We start from the raw sequence: 22,798 nt of genomic DNA, 5'->3' as shown, positions 1-22,798 counted from the left end.
CATTCTTTGATTGCCCTTTTAATCCGGTTGTGTAAAGGAACATGCTCTTTTGAGGAGTGTGTCCACACAAAATCACTCAATCAAATTTGTCATTTTAATGTAATTAATTGTTTAAGCCGTAAAGTTAAACAAGGTTTTTGGTGTGTTACTGTCTATTAGCACAATCATAACCTTTAGCTATTCAGCACCTTCCTCAAGTGAGTTATAAAGTCTAAGATTTTTCCTTGTTATTAGTGATTTGAAACTTTTATTTAGGGGAGTCTGAACAATCTTAGGTTTTAACCATTTCCACCAACTCATCTATTCAAAAGAATTCCAAAGGCAAATGTTAATTGACTTAATACTAATTATCAATGTTTGAGTGCACGCACACATTTTTTTACAAAGCATAAAAAAAGCTCAATATTTCAACTAAAGAAAAAAAAAATATTATTATACCGCCTACTCAACATAATATTATAATATTCAAAGTAATGGCAGATGTTAAATTAGTTACAAGGGTATTTGATATGTATGCATTTCCTTGCAACTATCTAATATATTTTGAACGGAAAAGAAAAGGAACGAAGGGAAATCTTTTATCACATGATAAATTGTAGTTTGGATTGGCAAGGAAGCATGAAGATACCTTAAACCACCTAGATTTTACCAAATGAACCAGAATATATATATATATATAGTGAACTCATTTCTCATCCAACCAAGTCATGTGACCAAAACTTGCATCTCCATTCTCGAGAACTAAAATGCTCTCTTGTTACAAGCCGATGACTGATTTTCATAGTAAACAACCGTGAAGATGAGAAAGCAAAAAAACAATGCTTGTTTTGTACAAAAATGAACGATATGAAGCATGTGATTGGAACTTGCATTTTTCCATTTTGATAGCAAAATCCAAGAAAATGAATAAAATTGTCGTCTTCCATTATTTGGACATAATAAAAACTTGGAACATGTTGAATGGAGCTCCATTCATAATGAACCCCATTTTCTGACTTATTTTCTGCAAAGAAATGGCAAACAAACCGTTGAACAATATTCAGGAATTGAAACTGAGATAACAGATCGTGTTCTTATTTCTCAGCTCAAGAACCAGTTCAAAATATGAAAATATAGTAAAAGGGAAACCAGAGGGCAAAACAGAAAGAGAGGAAGAGACATGTTCATTAAGTAAAAGGCTATTCACAACAGTAAAATGTAAAACCTTGCTATAAAAACTTGGCTCAGATTTACTTAAAATGACTGCCTTTCAATTTGCTGCTTAGCAATTGCTAAATAACGAAAGTAAAAATAATACTAATATACATGATGGATCCTAATCCTACATCTCTTCACCTGGAAAACTAGAAGAAATGGATTTTCAAAGCCCTAATTGAAGACATCTATCAAGTGCAATGACTGGATCATACAACTCACCAGGCTTTGCACACACTAAAGGATAACACAAAGGAGAAGCTAATGGCGGACATCTTGGTCACCTTTTAAATAATATATATGCACAACTTCTACCAAGGAGACATCATAAATTTAGCTGGCAACAGAGATGGAACAAGCAAGACACATATAGGAACCCTTTTTGAGCATCTCATCCGAACATTACAGACTAATACTGCCTAATTTCTGTATCTGTGCACCATCTTCTAGCTATCACCTCCGTCGTGTTGAATTCGTATGTTGAGCCGCTTTACTATCATTCCTTATCCTATCTGCATACATGGGTAAGCGTATGATCTCATGAATCTCTTTCAACAAATCCTCCTCCGTGATATTGTCTCTAATGCTCCGCATTACCTGTTTCCAATATCAAGAAATATCAGTTGATGCAGGTTTTAAACTATCAACAAAACTTTATATCAAATTGGCAGCAGTGGAACCTTCTTATAAGTATTGAAATCATTTGGAGTTGTTTTGTCTGTCCGAATACGCATGCAGACCCATACTTGCTCATCAGAATCCCAAGAGCACTCAACGATCTTTCCTGAATAAAAGGAGGGATCGCCATCTGCAAAAATTTCAAAATAAGACTTAAAATAATATACACTGAAGAAGTATATCTATTGACTGTTCATCCCCAGTCCATCAAAGACGTGAATGAAACATGTGACACATCGATGTACTCGTGTCTCAAAAAAAAGGCCAGCCGATTTGGACTTGAGACTATTATTCAATCTTCCACTATTTCCTTCAAAAATAGAATCTCATTCAACAAATCCAAGGATTTTAAACCAATGACCTCCCAGTTATCTGGGAATCTAGTCATATATTATAAAAGCTTGAGAAAGATAGATAGCTTGCTAGCCAGAAATAGCCAACATATGCAAGAGCTTGTGATGATCAAAGCACTCGACTAGCCAAGATTCAGCTACACAACCCTGGTCCTATCTATAAAACAATAAATGAGTACAAGTGTGGGTTCATGATTTTATTAGCAGAATCCAACAGAGCGTCAGACTTGTAGTTTAAGGAAGAATGGGAGAGAAGAAGTTCTATAGTGATTAGATTGTGTAGCAACACTGAGCCAACATATGGTGTCAGCAGAAAGGTTCTCGAGTTAATGAAAGAATTTGCTTCATGATCTAGTCCAGTAGGTTCAACTTAGAGGGCAGGTCAGACATTCCTCTCACTTATAAACTTCTCAATAAATTCTCTTCAGTTTTTCCTTTTTAATATTAAAAAAATAAAAACACTTCAATTTTAAAAACAGAAACGGATGAACCTTGGAAATAATTTTCCACCATCCCCCAAGTCTTTGACAATCCAGATGATTCACAAAAGAATTGCAGTTCTGACCAATGGGTGGCCAAGTGTTCATTTGTTCATTTAAGTTGCAAATAACCATAAAGATCATTAAAATGAATTAAATGATAATAATGCAAAGAGAACTCGAGTATACAAAGTAAGAGGCAGAAACTATTTGCGTCAACCTTTGAACTTAACCCTATTTCCTTCCATGGTTTTCCTCTTTCCTCGTTCAAACAAAATAAGAACCTGAGAATCATCTTCACCCAACTGCCGAGACAAATAACTTCAAGTTACTTCAGTGTCAACTACAGCAGCAACAATTAAATTCAACGCTCAAGAAATAACTTACAACCTCAAACAAGAAGTCGACTGAGTTCATTTCTGGATATTTCCACTTCAAAAGACCCTCATGTGTTCGAGGAACATAAGCATCATCCCACCCCTAGAAAAGAAAAGTGAAAAATCATTTAATCACAATGATAGTAACAAATTTCCAAATAAAAAGTAGGGAAAACATAAATTTATAACCCCAAACTTCCCAAGTTAACTCATAAACTCTGCACTAATAATAGTAACAATTAAAACCCGAGAGTTTCATTGGTGAATCAATTTAGACCAGCCATTTTTATTTTTTGTTTCAAAATTGTTAATGAACAACTCACATGCCTAAGACCTATTCAAATATAGAGATAAACAAATATTAGATAAAAATGATTGCTCGATAGTAGCAAATCCCATTATAATATGGCCATTTTTCATTCTCTCCTACCTCAATTTTGTTATTAAAAAATAACTACGTGATAATTTTTTGTGCTACTTTGATAGAATTTTGAAAGAAGAATAGAGATATTTAGGTAATGATGAGTTAATTTTAAATAGACATCCAGTATAAACAGTTATGAATCACTAACCAGGGTCAAAATTAATTTACATATAAAATGCTTGAGATTTTAATAGTCAGCTTGAAATGTTTAAGGGTACAAATGGACTGTCCATAGTCTCACCCCAAACAAAAGACGAGAGTGTAAAAAATGCCATATTTATTCTTTTTGATGAAAACGACTTTCATTGAGAATAAATGAAAGAAGCAATGTTATTAATTAGAGGTGTTACAAACTTATAAGGGATTACATGCTCTTAAAATTTGAGCAATAATATGAGCATCATATTTCCTTATGGATTATACCACAACTCTATATTTGAGACAATTTTCAATTTCTTTGAGCTATTTAATGAAATTGATTACTTTGCAAGAAGAAAACAAGTTTCCTGGAATAAAAGACGGTTAGAATCTTACCAAAATTGGAAAAGTCATCAATTAATATTTTAAAATACCAAAAATCCAACTTACCTGAAATATTAGACCATCGGCATCATGAGAAAGCCTCGGTATGAACTCCTTCAAAAGTTTGGTAACTGTAGAGAGCAACCAAAAATCTTTTCTCCTCACCTAATGAATATTTATTATTTATTTATTTTGAACAAATAGCCACTTCCGGAAGAAAGGAATAACTAGAAAAGTATGGATACAAACCCTGAATGGCTCTAGGTCATATCTATAATGCGGGTTTCTGCTTTGATAAATATTCTGGCGCTCAAAATTGCGAGGTTCAATCACTTCTTTTTCAAGCATCTTCCACCGTTCATAGAAAGGGCGCTACAACAGTGGCAAGCTATTAGAGCTATAAAAAGAAAATAACAACTTATCACTAAGACATATATATGCACAATTTGTTGGACAGTAGAGGAGGGGGAGGGAGAAAACCCTAAACTTAAACAGTCAAGATGGAAGTTTTATAAAGTCGGCCATTGACCATACAAACCAAAAATTTTAAATATCGTTGACCATTTCTTAAGTACATATTACCAGGTGCATCTTGAATGGTAGAAATAGGTGCATAGTTGCGTACATGAATTAAGAGATATAGATAAGAGTATGACACATTAAGTAAGGTCAGAATAGTAAAGGAAGGAAATGATCAGCCTACCACTGAACATGGAATTCAAAGATTTTAAATTATGGGCGAAAACACCTTTTCAACTTGATGAAAGCTTATGTAGCAAACTAATTCCCAATGCTCAATTCCTAGCACTAATCAGATCATAAATTTATAACAGGACATTTTGTTAGAAACTTAAGCACCTTAAAGAACCACACCCCAAAAGCTAGCTACAAAGAAGAAGCCACGCCACTTAAGTATCATATCGTCATCCCATTCTAACCAACTCAGAGACAAAGGCAGCCCATACTACCTTGATTCCTAACGCATTTCTTCAGAGAAGTAACTATCTTATTGGTGTGAAAGGACAACAAAGAACAATCACAAGAAAACATCATCAGTAGCGCCCAAAGGAGCTAAGGTTTCCAAACTGATTATTTAGCTAGATTTGAACAGCAGAATCAAGCATCAGAAGCCATGGTTAAGTTTGTAATCACATTAGTCTTGTAAGTCGTGCAATCAAATAGAGGTGGCAAAAACCCAAAGTATAGATGTATGTGTGTATACACACACACTGACACACATATATACACAGATATACACATATGAATTCAAGCAACATTTTTTGGTTAAAAACTACATAAAGAACACAAGGTTCCCTCCCTTTTAAAAAAAACACGCACATGCACAATTTCATCCATGAGAAGCACTTTCATCATTAACAAATATATAAATCAAACCTCAATGACCGAAACATAATTAGTCGCCATCATATCATATATCAGATATCTTCTCTCTTGCTTCTGTGAGTCTGGCATAGTATCAATTATCATTTCTCCATCAAGTAGTGTATAGTGGTGAATCTTCTCAACTTGGCCCTTGAAACCAAAATGAGTAGAGTATATCAGATTGAATGCAGACACAATTAAACAAAAGAGAGAGAGAGAGATCTCCAGTGAAGGATCAGGCTAACGTACATCATTTGCATTTCTGTACGGAAATCTCATTTGGACTCTTCTAAATTTAAAACCCCTGTCAATCAAGTAGCATCCATCCATGGTGATTAGCATCATATATCTTGTTCCATCAGCTTTCCATGTGGCATAATAATAGCGTTGCCTTAGCAGTTGAAGATTGTCTCTGCAAACCATAAAATAAAATAGAACTCAATATCATGAGGCTAAATTTAAATAGAAAACCAAATAAAAACATATAATTAATGGCAGTGTACAAATGATTGCTAAATTTAAATAGAAAACCAAATAAGTTTTTCAGGATAAGAAGCATTAGTATCACCAAAAGAAACCGAGTGTGAGGCGAGAAAAGGGGGTTAATTTTCAAGATTTATATGCAAGAAAAGAAAGAGGGGGGTGGCAGCTTTTAAAAAACAAAAGAGAATGCTTCTAAATCTCTAAAATAGCTCTAAAAGTTCTGTGTTCAACATGTTGAGAAAAGATTAAATTGATCCTCTACTACTAAACTAACATTTCAAAGCACAAAATGCTAAAATTTATTATAATAGTTAGAACTCTTGAATTACAATAGAAGATGCAGATTATAATAACATAACAAAATCTTTGGTGAGTTAAGCAACTAGACGAAACAAGACCTGTTCAGAGACACTGGATGCGACCCTGGAAATTGCAAATTTGCTCTTGCCTGTAAAATAAAATAGTTAAATATTGAATAAAGTGCAATCACGAAATATGGGCTGTGCATTAGCAATCTAAACATGCAAGTGCTTCAATTACGTAATATATCTTGTAGATACATTCCAATTACAATTTTTTATAAAATATTGTTGCATAAACACATGAGTCATGCATGTTGCCCTCAGTAATAGGTTCAAACTGAACAAACCCGAAGGATGGGTTTGATAGAGCAAGGGTATCCATATTGTTTAAATGGTAATAAGGAAATGGTTGTTTCAGATAAAATAGAAATAAGTTTTACTCTCTTTTCCTGCGCTCTGTCCCCCTTATCCACTAAGCATTAGCTGCAGAAATTCTGAGGTATGATAGTAGGGATGAAGTTTCGGATTAGCACTCTTTCCTTCAGTGATGAAATGAACATCTTTTAGCCTAGTGTGTGTGGCACTGGAGGAAATAATTGCAAGACTCAATTCCATACTCTGACCAAAGATTTGTCTAGAATTTGTCAGCAGGAGGGGGAGGGGGGATGTAAATCCTCGATAGGCAACACGGAAACCAATTTCCTGGCACTTCCACTAGTAGGAAAATGGAGATTAAAAGAATTCAGTATCTCCATATTCAAACCACTATCGGAGGTAAAAGAGCTTAAAGCCTTGCTAGAGGTCTTCTTTTTTATATTGCTCCTTTTTGGAGGGCCTGTAAAGAAGACTCAATTACCCCAAAGCAGAAAACCCACCAAACCGATTAGGGAGCAAGGGCTGCCCTCTCCTTTTTGGATCATTACAAGCGTTGGTAAACATATGATTTCTAAACATTAGTTGCAGCAAAGAATATCAATGACCAACAATCCAAACAAAAGATAATTTTATAGCATAAATTACAAATTTAGTCCTAGAACTTTGAGGCTTGTGTCTATTTGATGCCTGAACCTTCAAAATTATAAATTTGCTCTTGAGCTTCCAAATTTTTTGAAATTAACAAATCTATCAAACAAAAAATTAAAAGTTTAGGACTCCATTAGACAAATTCAAATTAATATCAAATATCTATTAATTTTTCAATTTTTCAATTTGTTAAGGAGGCATTAGACACTAAATTTTTAGAGACCTATTAACTTTTGAAACTTCATGGACTAAACTTGTAATTTAACCTTTCTAAAACTAATAAAGAATGGTTATAAAAATAAAAATAAAACATTTCCCTATAATTTTTAATGAAGCTTTGTAATTAGATGGTTTGAGTGAAAATTGCAAGATTGTCCATTAAGGAGCAGAAAAAAACAGCCCCCCATGTAAAAATCCACAGCAGTCTTATCCGAATATTAGATGGAAGAAGCGCCATAGATTCAATGAAGGAAGAGAAGCAATGATTATCTTGGCCATAGTCTGGTATAAAGTGCCGGCATAGAAGAAGATGATGAAAAAGGGGAGGGGAAAAACAAAAAAAAAAAGGCTAAGAGAACATACTCCAGGATTCAATTTAAGCATTTGATAGCAAAATTGTTTCAAACCACGTTCTTGGTCTTCAGGTATCTCATCACCCAAAACATCATCATTTGTCATCACTTGAGCACCATCATCATGATTTTCCTGGAAAAAACCAAAAAAAAAAAAAAAAGAATCTTCTAAGAAAAATTCAAGTAAGCTAAATTCAAACATTTCTTTAATAAGAAACAAGGAACTATATTAATCACAAAAAAACATCCAGACATTAATTAAGGGCATGGTTGATAGGGAATTTGAAAGCTAAATTTGAAAACAAGAGATTCAATAGAAACATAGTTGTATTTCATATATGAGTTTGGAAGCAAATTCAAAATTGAATTCTAATTTAAACAATTGTTCAAAATGTATTTAATGATGTATTTATAAACCATAAAACTATAGTTACCCAGATAATATTAGGTTGACTATCAACTAATATTAATTAATTTATGCACCCATTTCATGACAAAAAACTGTATAATTATTGTTTTATTTCATATAATTTATATTGCATTCCATATATATTTATTTAAAATAAATAATTTTTTAGAAAAAGTTGAATCTACAACATGAAATACTATAAATGTCATGAACTAGTTCTCTTCTAATTTCCTTGCCTGAGAGGGTTCAAGAAAAACTAGAGTACCATATAGGTCGAGAGCTTGGGACGTGGCCATGGGAAAGCAATACACCATGTCTAAGGTCTGTCTTTCCATGAACAAGTAAACTGAGTGCAAAGGTATGGATTACTGGGATGGAGCCTAATGCAAGAATTAACAAAAAGAAATTGAACGAGGTGGACTCCTGGGTAGATTCCATGTGAAATCTAACTATTCAAATTGGCAGGTCAGAAAAAGATTTAGATCCATGGAGGCTCAAGGTAAAAAGAACTTTCCTTTCTTTTGCTCATAGTCTTTGAAACTAGTTTCACAAGCAGCGACTTAGACAATTAGATTTTCTGATCTTGTACAGGGGTTCGCAGTTGGGATAAGAAACCAAGGGCTGGCTCACACATGTTCCCGCAAAACACAGGATTCCATTTCCACCCACCTAGAGAGAGGCTAAATTTGTGATTTACGCCCACGTGTCAAAAGGAACTTTTTTCCAAAAACAAGTGAAAAAGGGGAAAAAGTTTCAAATTGGTACTCTTCAATGACAACCATTTCCTCTGTCGTGTTAAAAAGAAAAGGGTAAAGGTCTTGTGACTCTATCCATCTAAGCCTATGCCATAGGAATTTTGCAAATCCATTCACCCTACAAGTTTTGGATCCTAATTAGGGTTACTCTAGATACAAATTCCTAATAAATTCACAAAAAGAAGTTATCATTTTTTCCTATCAAGCAATTATGATTTCATTTCTTACTTGAAAAGACAATTAAGCACAAAAAATCCATATACTATTCACTATCTAAAGATGTATATAAGATTCTGTACACTTCTTACGTATCAGCTCCATTAATAAGAATGAGTACTCCTTAAATATTGCTTACATTCAAAAGAGCAGCAGGACCTCCATCATCATCGTCATCTGGAACTGCTTCACCGTTAAGATCAAGATCTGAAGATCTCTTCCACTCAGGTGTGGATGGGCAAACAACTGCATCAGGTTTTCTTTCATGGTAAAAGGTATATAATGCATCAACATAGTCTGGCTTGTAAATTCCAGGAGGGCGTGCATCAGAAAACATTTTAAGAGCCTGTATAATGAAGATAGCCCAACACCCCCTCTCGAGGGGTAGCAAATCGAAACGAGAGATGAATCAATGAGACGAACAAAACTAAATTAAGAAGCAATCATGACACTTGAATTATTTTACAGGTATACTGACAAACCTGGGTAACAGAAATGGACAGCGCACGCACAAGATAATTTATGATCATATATCCAGTGCGATTATGGCCATGTGTACAGTGGACAAGAATATACTTCTTCGATTGTTGTTTCTGACGAGAAATGAACTGAATGACCTGAAAAATAAAATAAAATGAAATGAAATATGAAACTGTGCATGCATGCCACAAGCCACCATACTTTGTTTTTTTCAAATCAAGCAGATATAGTGGATAACGTATTCTAAGACCTGATGGGCATTGCAAGGACAAAGATGCTGCTTCCTAAGGAAATTGGTGGACACTATGATAGAAATTTCGTAAAGTAGCTAGACAGCAATACACCAGAAACAAGTATTGATATTGTTCAGTTCCTCATTTCACGTTGTACCCAATATTCCAAGGAAAAAAAGATCAAACAAAAGCTAATCCATCCCCCTCAAAATCTAATTACGAAATCACTTCCAAGGAAATAACAAAAGCTCCTCAGTGTGTGCGCAGAAAAATGGTACAAACCTCGTAAACGAATGTATTGACTGACTTGTTGTCAGGTACAGAATCCCTCCCCTTGCAAGGAATCTTCCCCCAACAAGATGAACAGAGATCACGGAAGATTAGTAAAGTTTAATCCCTACAATTAGAATGTACAATTAAGATACTATACCAAAATCCATGACTCACCTTAACATACTTGATACCCTCTTTATTCAAATCTGATGTTGTATAATAACGATAAGAATTTGTCAAATCAATCACCAAACCGAGCTGAAAATATAGTTCAAAATAATCTGTTATTTCAACTTGGTAAAATGAGCAAAATAACAAATCCTTTATTACCATGTACTGCATTTGGTAATCCATAGACATAAGAACAACTGGACATATATAGATTTCTTTTATTTCCTTTATGATTCAATATTAAGACGCTACGGCCCTAAAAAATTGTGGTTCTTTTCTCTTTCTTTCTCTGGTGTATTTTCTAATGTGCGCATGTGTTTAGGGGCGGAGGGTGAGTAAATAGAGACTTACTTTTCTTCCCCAAACTCTCTGCTGATGGATCACTTGCTTAAATGAGTATCTTTTACCAGGTGCTATACAATCATTGAAGGATTCCCCCAAAGGAACCTTGGAAGGAATCATCCAACATATTTCTTGACCAAATGCAGGGCAATCCAGCCAACCTACAAGTGTGGTTAAAAAAATGGTCACGACAAAATGCATAGAAAAGGAAGTTTCCTGACGGAAATGTTTGCTTGACATGGTCTATGTTTTAGCATGAGCACTCAACTCAAAGCCTCAAATATTAACTGAGATCCAGAAAAAATTAATGAAACAATAAACCTCTCGTGAACCTCCTCTTGTTTGATCAGTTGAAAAGTGAATTATTTACAGACAGGTACATCCATCGAAACCATAACATTGGTAAATCTTAAAGCATGAGTAAAAGAAGGAAAAAGGTGAAATTCAAAGAAAAAGGGCCTCACCTGGAGGAAGCCTGTTTCTATCAGATTTTTGGTTTTTAGAAGGGTAAAACTGATCCCGTGCAGGTTGTTGGTATTCATGTACCGGTCTCTCGAGAGAGCGATCTCTCTTCAACCGCCTTTTTCTTTCTTCTCGCTCCTAAAACAAATGAATAGATGCACAATCAAGATGGAGTGCACGTCCAGATATCAATGTGTATGCATGAATACTGCTTGATTTCATGCAAGTACAATATGATGCACTCACAAAAAGACAAAGTTTCATCTCTCAGTTATCCGTAAGTATCTCCTTTTTTTCATCGCTATATTCTAGCATTTTTCTTAACGAGAGTTGGTATCTTCGAATATCAAATCTTACTAGAGAGAACATAGAAAACCAACAACCTTATCTCTATCCACTAGTCCGAGTAAATAGTTCTAAATTCTAATGAGGTGTCGTATAAAGAAAAACAAAGAGGAAGTTAAAAACAGAATTTTCGCACAAAATTTTCCTTCATTCTCCACAATCAACATTTACATTTCATATATATATAAAAATCTATATATATATTAAAAACATAAGGCAGAAACAACACATACCCGCCGTGCTATACTGACACCAGTCACTATATGTTCCTCTGGAGCTATATACACCTCTTCATGCCTCTCAAACGTCTCTTCGTCGTCTTCAGGCACCGGCGATGCATTTAAGTCCATGGAAACAATCATTCAACGTCCACCAACCAACATTTAAACCAAACCTCCCAATTCCTCAAACACAGGGAAAGTCCTGAACTTCACCAACAGCCCAATTTTCTGCACAAGCCTACAAGTCCAAAAAAAAGCCCAAAACAACACAAAATTAAAATCATAATAACTACCGCTTACCCCAACTAATAACCGCATTACTCATATAACGAAAACCCACAACCCTAGCTGATGAAACAACCTGAAATAAAGCAAAATCCCATACTCCCGGTGTTTCGATTCTGCAAATTGACAGCAAATAAGCAGCAAAGGAAGAAAATGATACGTAAAAAGAACAGAGGAATAAAAGAATAAAAAAGAAAAGTAGTAGAAAACGAAAAGAGAAAAAGAGAAAAGGAGGAATAAAACCTGAGGTAGCAATTGCAATCGAGTATGAACCCGTGCCGGAAGTAAGATCCAGCAACGGCGGGGATGAAGAAGGAAGTAAGAGAAAAAAAAAAAGGAGGGAAATCAGAAATTGAGAAGGAGGCGTAGTGGAAGAAAGATTGAGATGGAAAATCGAAGAAGAAAGCTACATAATTGAGGTTAGAAGAGGAGTGGAAATCGCATTGGAAACCCTAAGGAAGAAAGAAAGAAGATGATAGTTAATAATCAATGTCACGGGGGAAGAGAGAGGAAGAAACGTGGGTGCAAAAAGATGAAGGGACTATACCAAATCAAAAATATTAAGGAGCTTGAGAAGCTTACTATTATTTTTATTTTTTGCCTATTAAATGGTAACACTTTCTTTTATTTTCTTTTATTTTTTTCTTTTTTTCTTTTTGGTCTATTTTTCCCCTTCAATGACAAAATTAAAATTCTATAGATATTTGATATTTTTCTTTACATTTTTAATATAAATATTTTTTTACAATTTTAATTATATCGTTGTTATTATATTCAAAACAAAAATAAAATAAAATAATTTTAACTATATTTGTTTTGTTGGTGTTAAATTATTGTTTTAGTGTAAGCGTGATCTTTTGTATCTATTTGGCCTAACGAAGATATCAGATTCTTTTCTTTTGTCAAATTTTTAAAATATAAGCATATATTTTTTAGTACATTGATAGTTTGGATGTACACAAATTCGTATTGAATCATGTCACCTTTCACATAGTCGAAAATTAGATCCTCCATCTCTTTCTCGTTCAAATGGTTTAAAATTTTAAATTACACCCACACTTAACTCGAGTAAAAATTGTATGAAAACCTTAACTGTAGTCTTACTATTTTGTTGTCATCATCTCTCCATACACTTTATACAAGACCGGTATTTTCTTTCATTATGTAATTTTAATAAAACAAATCAACAATCTGTTTAGTTTGTAGAACCACGTGACACGTAAAAAAAGCTCACAACAAATAAATTTCGAATTAAGGTGTCACATAACATATATTTTTAACTCAACAATAGAAGGTCGGAGATCAAAGCAACAACCACCTTTAGAGTAGCAGCCTTTAGTGTATAGTTCAATGAGTCACACTCGATTTAGTTGTCACGCAAATTTTACCCGTAATGAAAAGCTAAAACAAATATTGATAAACATCAATACTATAAGCTAATTAAGGGAGTCTCTTTCATTTGGGTGTGTATTGTTTTGGTCCCACAACAAATATACCTAATAACCAAAGTCTACTTTGTGTTAAATTATTACACCAACCCCTCAAAAATAGAAAAACAGGCATATAAATATATATATATAAAACATTGGAATTTAATTAAAAATGCAGTTCCTTTATTGTTATTACTGATAAGTATCATTTTTAGTAAGCAAATAATTTATGAAAAAATTGTACAATTAGTTCTTTAGAAAAATTACAAGTCAACATTGGTCCTTACAGTACTAATTAGTTATAAATCTAGCCACTTGAATTAAATAGGTATGACCTATTATTGCGTGGCATGTTACATTTATTACATAATAATTAAATTTTTAGACAAGTTAATTAATGGGCAGAGAAGAAAATGTAGTTTTGATTTTAAAAATTTATCTTGCACGATACCTTTTTATAACAAAGACAATAATTTTTTACAGTAACAATTTACTGACTAAGATTATTGATCAAAATGCCTTTTCAGTATTTCATTATTGAACTACTACGCAGTTGGTAATTGTTGGGTGACGTCCATGTACTTGTCAAAATAATAGTAGTAATACCATTGGATGATTGGTAGAAAATATTTTAACCTTCATACAATGATAAATGGTAAATTTATTGGAGGAGAGAAAGAATGTGACATACAAATAGAAAGGGAGAATTGCATAGTAGTGTGATGATTGTCGTACACAAATTGACGTTAGGTTAAAGAGCAAGAGTGTGTTAAAGTTTTATGATTTAAAAGTGAGAGTCTCTTTCTATATGAATAGATGACTTAAATATTTGATTTTAGAATTGCGTTAAGATAATCATTCAAACTCTCTAGATTGACTCATCCTTGACCCCTCCCTTCCCCTAGGCCCATTTTGGTCTTAGGATGATGTTCTTAGTGTGAATGTTTCGTTAAGTCTAACTTGGACGATCATGTTGGCTTTGATCTCTCTTATACCTATTTTGGTCTTGGAAGGCTACATTTTTTGCCCAATTTTTGTTATTTTCTTCCCTACATCAATTATATGTTCATGTTTTTATGTTGATTATGTCATGTAGTTCAAAAGTACTCATAACAACAACAATAGAAAGTAACACAACGAATATGTTGATTTCATGGTCGATGTCATTTCATTTGTACAAAAAAAAAACTTGATTGATAAAAGAAAGCCTCACAGCCTTGTAAAAGATCATGATATACGTCATTGAAATCCATTAGAACTTCCAATGGATTTTTGTAAAATATTCATAAAAAATAAAACGCAAATTGAATTCTCGAAAGTATAGGAGATATGATTATAAATAAATGGAAAATACATTTTTTTCAATAAAAATACATGATTCTTTTATTTATAGCTCAGTGAAAAACAATCCATAACATTAACGAGTATCAAACTTCAAAACAAGAATTTAAATTAAAAGGAAAAAAAAAAAGACAGATGTGAGTGAAATCTACTATCAATCATCTCCATGGATGCATTGCAGCACATATACGATTTTTGCCGACTGAAATTGCATAAAGATGACAAAGGATAAGTAAGAACACAACAAAACTTTTGTAAGCACGTAAAGAATACCGAAAAGATAGTTGCAAAAGCTTCTAAAAGTAGAGCTTTGTTGAACCAGTAGTCCTTTTTTAGTTCAACGACACCTAGGATGGGAGAGACAACTTTTTGATCAAGAGTATACGATCAAACCAGACGACACATCAGTAGAGTTAAATGTGTAAAAAATGTCACATCGCTAGATACAATAGAATTATCACAAAGATAAGGATTCTCTCAAAGGTAACAGATGAAACTTTCATTAAAAAGTTTGAAACAAGTTGAAAAAGAGTCTAACAAGTAACAGCTATCACAAGTATGGCTGAGCTGACCTGCTTGTTTGAGCCCAAATAGACTGTAAACCAGCATACCTCAAAGGCAATTAAAAGAGAAGCTGCTACTCTTGCATCTGGAACAGACCATTAAAACCCTTTTGTCCAAATTTAATGTTCTAACCAGGGTGGATGTTCAGTTTCTGAACAATCATGATCAATCATCAAAAGTGGGAAATGTGTCATTTTAAAGAGTATGAAAAGCATTATTAGCCTCCAAGACACTATTGCAATCCATACAAAGCTATTTGGATCTATTCATGGAAAAATAAGAAACACAGCAACAACAACACCTGAAGCCAGATTAAATAACTTAAAATTCAAGAGATTCAATTTCGACAAGAAATATCCCTGAGAACAGGAAAAATGAAAATGTAGCTCTGCCGTGTCCTTCTCCTGCTTCTATTTCATTTCATGCTACATCTTGTAACCTATCAAAACCATGCGATGTTGTATTCGGGTTAGAAGCAGAAATGTCTAACTTGGTTTTCTGGCCATTGTAGAAGCTCTAACTAATTTCCAGTTACATCAAACTTTTTCTTCTTAAACATGGTCCTGGTCATGCGTACTGGTGATAAAAGCCACTGCAAAAATTTGAAAAGTTAACATTAGTAAAACTCTTCAACGTAGTCATTTTGCATCAACCAGCAAAGAGCTGTTCCATCATCCGAAGTCTACTTTTTCTTGAGGTTAAGAAAATATGTCACAACTATTGAGATATTGGTATTTTTCAATGTTGATCAGAAACTGAAAAAATGGGAAGAGTACTTCGTTTTCTTTAAAGCTTTTGATGCACTAATTAGCCTTTCAAGTTTCTATGAGTATTTCTCTGTATTAAAATGTGCGGTTAAAAAGATTAAAAAACTCACATTAAGCGAAGGTATGTTCAGCACCTGAATTCGTCTGAATTCCAGCATCACCATACACAGAACTATCACCTTCTGTAGGATCGAACCCTGATTCGGTGGTTTCTAATATCTCTTCCCTCAGTTTTTCATGTTTCTTCTTCAAGTCTGAAGAATCCAATGCAGCAGCAAGCCTCTCCTTTATTTGCTGCTCCAAAGCCCAAATTCTGTTTTTCGAGGTTGCATCTGGCATCTTTCCAGCCTTAGCTACCTCTAATTTCAGTAATTCAATCATATCCTTTAGGTCTTTTCTGTTTGCAACACTTTCAATCCCCTGATTAAGTTCCTCATTTAACATTTCTATCTTTGGTTTGAACAGTGACAATGAAGACTGCTCGCTAGGGACTTGCGCTTTTGATGTTAATACCTCAATATGTAAACCCAAGGAGTTGAGGGCAGCTGCCAACTCCCCTTGTATTTCCTTCTTTACTTTATCCATTTTATTTTGCAGTTCAGGGTCTAAATCTGTATGTTTAGACGCCCCTGAATTTTCAATTTCAGCCCTCAGCATTTCATATTTCTCCTGTAAATCAGGTCGACTCAGAACCTCCGCAAATTTTTTGTTCATTTCCTGCTTCAATGAGGCCTTAGCATCCCTTGCCGAGTGAGCCTTGAATTGAGATAAGTCTTTTAACATGTCAAGTTTGATCTTCAGATTCTTGTAGTTAGGAGCTTTAGACAACCCCTGGTCGAATTCATCTCTAAGTTTCTCAATTTTTTCTTTCAATTCTGGATGGATAGGTTGATCGGATGAATTGGCTTTCGAAAATTCTTCTCGCAATGTGGCAAGTCTGTTCTTTAGTCCCATGGCCTTTACTGCCGCAGAAAATTCAAAATCAACTTCTTTCTTTAATTTTTCAATCAATTCATTCAGATCCACATCTGCTTGCCCATCGGAGGATTCCTTGGGTTTCAATATTTGTTGTTTCACTTTTTCCACCTTTCTTTCTAGTTCCTGAACTGAGGTCTTCCCAACGGCAGTTTTTTCCTTCTTTTTCATGTTGATTTTGCTATTTGGATCAACTGGAATGCCTTCTTTAAACCCACCGATTTTACGGAATTTCAGCATTCGATGCTTTAATAATTTTTCTGTGTCCATCATCAAAAGTTCCTGAAATGAAATGTGCAGAAAAACTCGTTAATGTACAAGCTACCACGAGCAGGTTTCATTGTTTTAGAAGAATTCAGGAACCTACATCCATGGTCTCATTTATTGCAGATTTTATTTGATGTGAGGTCCACGAAGGATCTGCATGCGCGCCGCCCAAAGGTTCCTGGAAACAATCATGCTTAAAATCATTGGAGATACAAAATAATCATTAAAATGAAAAAACGGGGAAAAGCAGACCACATTTCTCAAAATAATGAAATATACAAAGGAAGCCTCATCAACCTGAGGCTAAAAGAAGTTACGGAGAAACATCAATTTAAAGTTAAATTCAATGCTCAATGATGGTTGAAACTATTACGAGCTATGTTTCTTAAGAAAAAAACAAAAAAAAAAAAGAAAAAAAAAACAATTAACATACAACCTTTCATCCAAACAATAAGATGTAAGAGGAAAGCCTAAATTCAAGACTACAGGAAGTTATAGAAAAGCAATTCAATTTAGAGTTGCAGTTATTGTGGAGGAGAGAAGAAACTAAAAGAAAAACAAATTAATAAAATTTTGAAACGTTTGAATAGCATTAACTATTTTACTTTCACCTGTACTCATTTCTAAGAGGTTACAAATGGTCCTGTATTTAGGATAGAACAGAACAGAAAAGAAAAAAGCATGCAATTAAAAAATATGTGCAGGAAAGCAAAAGCATAATTACTGGGATTATGCCATCGGCAATTCCTAATCTGGTCAACTCAGATGCAGTAATTCTTAACTTCGCTGCTGCCTGCAAAGAAATATCAATAAAAACTCAACAAATAGATATAAACCTTCAAATGACAGATCAAGTGACTGTTCAATGTAAAAAACCTTTGGGGCAGCTTTTGCAGTCTTCCACAAGATTGCAGCACAGGCTTCAGGACTAGCATAAAGAATAGACAATCACAGAAGAAGAAAGCTTGATCATCATGCATGTTTACAATTTTAAGATTTCACTGGTTATCAGTAAACGATAATCCAGCAATTTACAAGATATCATAGTGAAGTTATCTTAATTTAATAAAGCGTTAGGCATGAAATACACCTGGCAACGTAGAAAACTGCATTCTCAAGCATTAGCAACTTATTAGCACAACCGATTGCCAGGGCACCACCAGAACCACCTTCTCCGATGACAATTGAAATTATTGGTACCTTGAGGCCGAACATAGTCAATAAATTGTGAGCAATAGCTTCACCCTGCAAATGTATGAAGCAAATCAGTTCTCCAGATAAAGGAAGAGCTCCATGGGAAAAAAATGTTACATACTTGACCCTGTTCCTCAGATTTGAGATCCGCATAAGCACCTGGGGTATCAATGAAAGTAACAATTGGGAGACCATGGTGATCCGCATAGCGCATCATGCGAAGTGCCTTCCGATAACTGTTAGAAAGTAAGCAAAACTTATAATCAGGACTAAATATCCAATACCCAAACTTCATGTTCTCCAACAAGTTAGCAATCAACTAGTAGTAACTCGTATTCTTTTCTACTTTAAACTTGTATACTATTAATATAATGTATAACATAGGACTCTATGACTCAACATACCCGTGTGGTGTAGGCATTCCAAAATTACGACGAATATTTTCTTTTGTGTTTCTACCCTTTTGGTGACCCATGAACATGTACCTTCTCCCATCTATAGTTCCTATACCAGTAACAATGGCAGGATCATCATACCCTGCCCGATCTCCATGAAGTTCAACGAACTGTAAGTCAGAGATGTAAAACATATTTCTTGCATTAACATGAGGAAATCCACAATCCAAAACTTTCAATATCACTTTCAACACAGTATAAAGAGCACCAAACCTTCTCAGTGATATTGAACACGTGATCGAGAAAAGTTGGCCGGTTAGGATGCCGAGCTATTTGGAGACGTTGTATAGGAGTCAAATGAGTGTACAAGCTCTGTATACGCTGAAGCCAGCCACAAGAAAAGTAACCAAATTCATTGAGGATAATTTATGTGAAAAAGATCAATTTCAACACTAATTGGAATAAGAATTCTTTGAATAGTAAAAACGTTAACAAACCCGTTGATATTTATTTTCTAACAAAAGAATCTGATCACCGAAGTCTAGACCAGTATCAAGAGCCATTTTCCGCAACTGTATCCAGAATGAAAAGACAATCATTGTCAAAAAAGATGACAGAGACCCCACTAGAAGAAGCAACTTAAGATCAGTAAATGGAAATACTAACATCACTAATCTTCTTCTCAATAAGATGAAGTGGTTTTTCAAATTCAAGAACAACAGGCTTCGGCTTTTCTTTCAGAGGCTTGAAATCTGAGAGGTGGGTTAGAACTCCACCCTTAACATTCGCATCCGCATCTTTGGGCCATGGATACTCATGCCTTTTCCCCTTCCCTAACTTTGCACTGACTGACATATCCTTCCTTCTTGGGTTGAATCGTGCTCTCCCCAGTGCCCTCAAAGGAATACCACTAACCCCATTACTCGAGCTACGAAGAAGATCAGATGCCGAAGAACTGGAGAATGAAGCTGGAGGAGCAGAAATAGACGCCATTCGCTTCTCCAAATCGCCCACAAATTACTTTTTCAGCTAAAAACGAAAAAAAACAAAAAGCCCACCGACGATATCTCTAACAAACACAATATATTGCCTCCGGAAATACAAATCTGAAAGGAGCAGGGAAAAAATAATGCAGAGAGTATTAGAAAGAGTGCCCAACGGAATGAAAACTCAAAATCTTACCAAAAAAAACAAACTCCAATCAACCAAATCGACGATTCAGCAAAAGTAAGAGAAGAATTGAACAAATTCCAAATCCAAAGGAAGGCCATTCCCCGATCAAGGAAACAGAAACAAGCCAGTTGGATTAAGGAATGCATGAATCAAAATGAAAGAAGAGAGTGAGAAGTGAGACAAAAATGAGTAGACTGTGTAAGAAAAATACCGGAAATTGGGCGTGGGAAAAGCGTGAGATCCCCGGAGGAAAGATGGAGAAGATGGATCTGTCTTAAAAGCAACGAAGAGGGAGGAACCAAACTAGCATCGAAGAGATCGTCATAAACGAGGGGCGTTGTGTTTTGAGGTTAGAGAGAGAGAGAGATGATAAAAGAAGTGGCGATAGTTCTTAAGGAAGTGAGGATGAGAGGAAAAGGGCTTTGTGGTATTAAGAGGCAGTCTTTTTCGGTTAGGCAGTTGAGCGAGAAAGAAAGAAAGAACGAAAGAAAGAAAGCAAGGAAGGAAGGAAAGAAGGAAGGTCTTAGAAAAAAATGAAGGTTATACTGGCACGTGTCCAGTACAACTCAGGCACGTGCCTCTCTTTTTCGATGATTTCGATGCTTCCCTTCCTAGGGCTTCCCTTCCCTTCCCTTCCCCTCCCCTCTCCCTCCCCTCCCCAATTATTGGATTATTTCATACATTCTTATTTCCTTCTTTCTCTCTTAAACCTCTCTTTGTTTCTTCTCTTTACGCTCAAATTAATTACGAAATAAAAGTCACAACACCTTCTAAACTATCCAAATTAGAATAATTAAAGATATAAAGAAGAGTGTAAAGTTGGAGGAAGTCAAAGAAGTCAAAGAATGCAAACTCCACTTGCATGAAATGAAATGAGTAGGACATCAACCACTATCTATGTCTCCTCCTCATTCAATACAGAATGCAAAATACATTTTCTTAAGTTTTAAACAATTGAAACTTCACATATATTTTTTACACAAAAACTATCCACCTCCCTACCAAACTAACAATAATTCTATTTTTTAACCCATACAACAAGTTTGGGAGCAATTTTAAACTTTTGAAAGTTAAATAATATTTTTTACAGAAAGTACAAAATTAAACCTGTTTTTTTTTTTACCCTCTTGATTTGTTAGGTTGAGGAGAATAAATTAATTTTTCTAGTAGTTTTTTTAGAAAAAAAATTCCGGTAGTTTTATTTATTACTTCATGAAAGAAACACATATAATACAACAAAAATGGCAACTTTGTATTTGCTTTTCAATCAAACATATCCTCTAAAAAAAATTTGAAGTTAAATTTTCATTTTAATTTTACAGGATATGAAGAACTAGTAAAACTTAATTTATTTTTATATTACCATTATAAGTCCAAGTATTAGAATTATTTTTTCTAGTAAAATTGAGTTGTGTAAATGAACTCGTAACATTTTGAAACATCCATTTAATTGAAATTAAATCCAAAATTTATAAGTTGTTTGGACGAGAATTATGTAAAATAGCATTTAAAATTATTCAATAGCTATTTCAAAATCGATCGTTTGCTACCGTTTTTAATATTGATCATTTTGTATTCTTAGTTATACGTTATTTTCTTCTTCTTCAACTACATAATCTACTCTACAATACATATTATTATAATTTAAACTCGAAAATAAATGATTATAACTTCACTATTTCTTACTTCAATTAACAGCTACTTCAATTACTGATAGTGTAGCATTTGAAACTTACCATTCAAATATAAACAACTAAATAAAAAGTTTAAAGTATCATTTATGCCTTGAATTAGTGCTATAATTAATATGAATGGACTTGGTCAACAGTACTTAATTTATTAGGAATTTAATTTATTCCCATATAACCGGGAGATCATTTTGTTTAATAATAATAATAATTTATTATTATTATTATATATGTTTTGTATACAAAGAGTTGTGAGATAATTCCCATTTGGTACGTAACTTTTAATAAATAATATTATGTTAATTTTCATAAATATGGCAAAAATATTTTCCGTCCATATAAAAAGCATGAAATTAGTTTTTTTTATAAAATATTTCAGATTTGTTGTTTTTTATAAAATATTTCAGATTTGTTGTTTTTTATGGTCTTTTTTTTATTCATCTGTAATTTTTTCTTACTTCCATCGTCTTTTTCTGCAGTTTTTATTTTTTGTTTTTCTTCTCTTTGTTTGCAGTTCTTCTATTTGTATGTGGTTTTTCCTTTCCATCATATTTTTTTCTTCCATAGTTTTTCTTTTATTTTTTTTTTCAAATTGTTATATGATTCGTTTTAAATATAAAATATATTTAAAAAATGGTTAGAATATTGAATAGTCAAATCTAAAATTGTGTAAAAAAAAAGGAAATCGTGGAAAAAATCTTGAAAAAATAGTTTAGATTTGATACACAGTTACAAATGTAAAGGTGTGTCAAATCTAAACGTTTTCGTACGCCAAATATCTGTAAAAGAAGTTTGAGATTTCGTTACCCAAATCTAAACGATCATAGTCACATCAAATCTAAATGATTAGACGACCCTAATTAAATTCATTTTTCAAATATATTTACGAGACATTTTTTGTATTTTTCATTGGGGTTTGTGGGCTTTTTTTTGTTTTCAATTCTTTTTATATGACTTCATACCTACTATCATGCACGTGGTCAAAGAACATAGAACCATTTTTATAATAGAGAACAAAAACA

At 33.8% G+C, this 22,798-nt stretch overlaps 2 protein-coding genes across 5 annotated transcripts; both read right to left on the bottom strand.

Annotated features, from left to right (window-relative positions):
• Positions 1–1,146: 1,146 nt before the first annotated feature.
• LOC101209960 (mRNA-capping enzyme) lies at positions 1,147–12,556 on the bottom strand. 3 transcript variants are annotated; one of them, XM_004147843.3, is made up of 19 exons: positions 12,226–12,556; positions 12,059–12,098; positions 11,710–11,935; positions 11,134–11,269; positions 10,679–10,830; positions 10,331–10,414; positions 10,166–10,228; positions 9,653–9,787; positions 9,310–9,516; positions 7,801–7,923; positions 6,292–6,341; positions 5,660–5,822; positions 5,423–5,560; positions 4,277–4,399; positions 4,094–4,192; positions 3,095–3,184; positions 2,925–3,009; positions 1,875–2,002; positions 1,147–1,791 (listed from the first exon to the last, which is right to left on the bottom strand). In XM_004147843.3, the coding sequence occupies exons 3-19, from the start codon at positions 11,836–11,838 to the stop codon at positions 1,648–1,650; spliced, it is 2,049 nt and encodes a 682-aa protein (XP_004147891.1). In that variant the 5' UTR covers positions 11,839–11,935; positions 12,059–12,098; positions 12,226–12,556; the 3' UTR covers positions 1,147–1,647. The 3 variants fall into 3 exon arrangements, with proteins under 3 accessions (XP_004147891.1, XP_031739977.1, XP_031739978.1); XM_031884117.1 differs by lacking the exon at positions 12,059–12,098 and having other exon boundaries at positions 12,226–12,523; XM_031884118.1 differs by lacking the exon at positions 1,147–1,791 and having other exon boundaries at positions 1,897–2,002; positions 2,894–3,009.
• Positions 12,557–15,410: 2,854 nt separating this feature from the next.
• LOC101210209 (acetyl-coenzyme A carboxylase carboxyl transferase subunit alpha, chloroplastic) lies at positions 15,411–20,596 on the bottom strand. 2 transcript variants are annotated; one of them, XM_004147844.3, is made up of 12 exons: positions 20,300–20,596; positions 19,582–20,021; positions 19,413–19,487; positions 19,189–19,296; positions 18,925–19,085; positions 18,642–18,756; positions 18,417–18,571; positions 18,203–18,254; positions 18,051–18,119; positions 17,427–17,504; positions 16,219–17,341; positions 15,411–15,909 (listed from the first exon to the last, which is right to left on the bottom strand). In XM_004147844.3, exons 2-12 carry the CDS (start codon positions 19,906–19,908, stop codon positions 15,869–15,871), a joined length of 2,304 nt encoding a protein of 767 aa, XP_004147892.1. In that variant the 5' UTR covers positions 19,909–20,021; positions 20,300–20,596; the 3' UTR covers positions 15,411–15,868. The 2 variants fall into 2 exon arrangements, with proteins under 2 accessions (XP_004147892.1, XP_011653676.1); XM_011655374.2 differs by having other exon boundaries at positions 16,195–17,341; positions 20,300–20,592.
• Between the last annotated feature and the right edge of the window lie 2,202 nt (positions 20,597–22,798).

Source organism: Cucumis sativus, chromosome 4, assembly GCF_000004075.3.
Source record: "Cucumis sativus cultivar 9930 chromosome 4, Cucumber_9930_V3, whole genome shotgun sequence".
Lineage (NCBI taxonomy): Eukaryota > Viridiplantae > Streptophyta > Magnoliopsida > Cucurbitales > Cucurbitaceae > Cucumis > Cucumis sativus.
The sequence above is the reverse complement of the archived record's forward strand: the minus strand, read 5'-3'. Positions and strand labels throughout refer to the sequence as shown.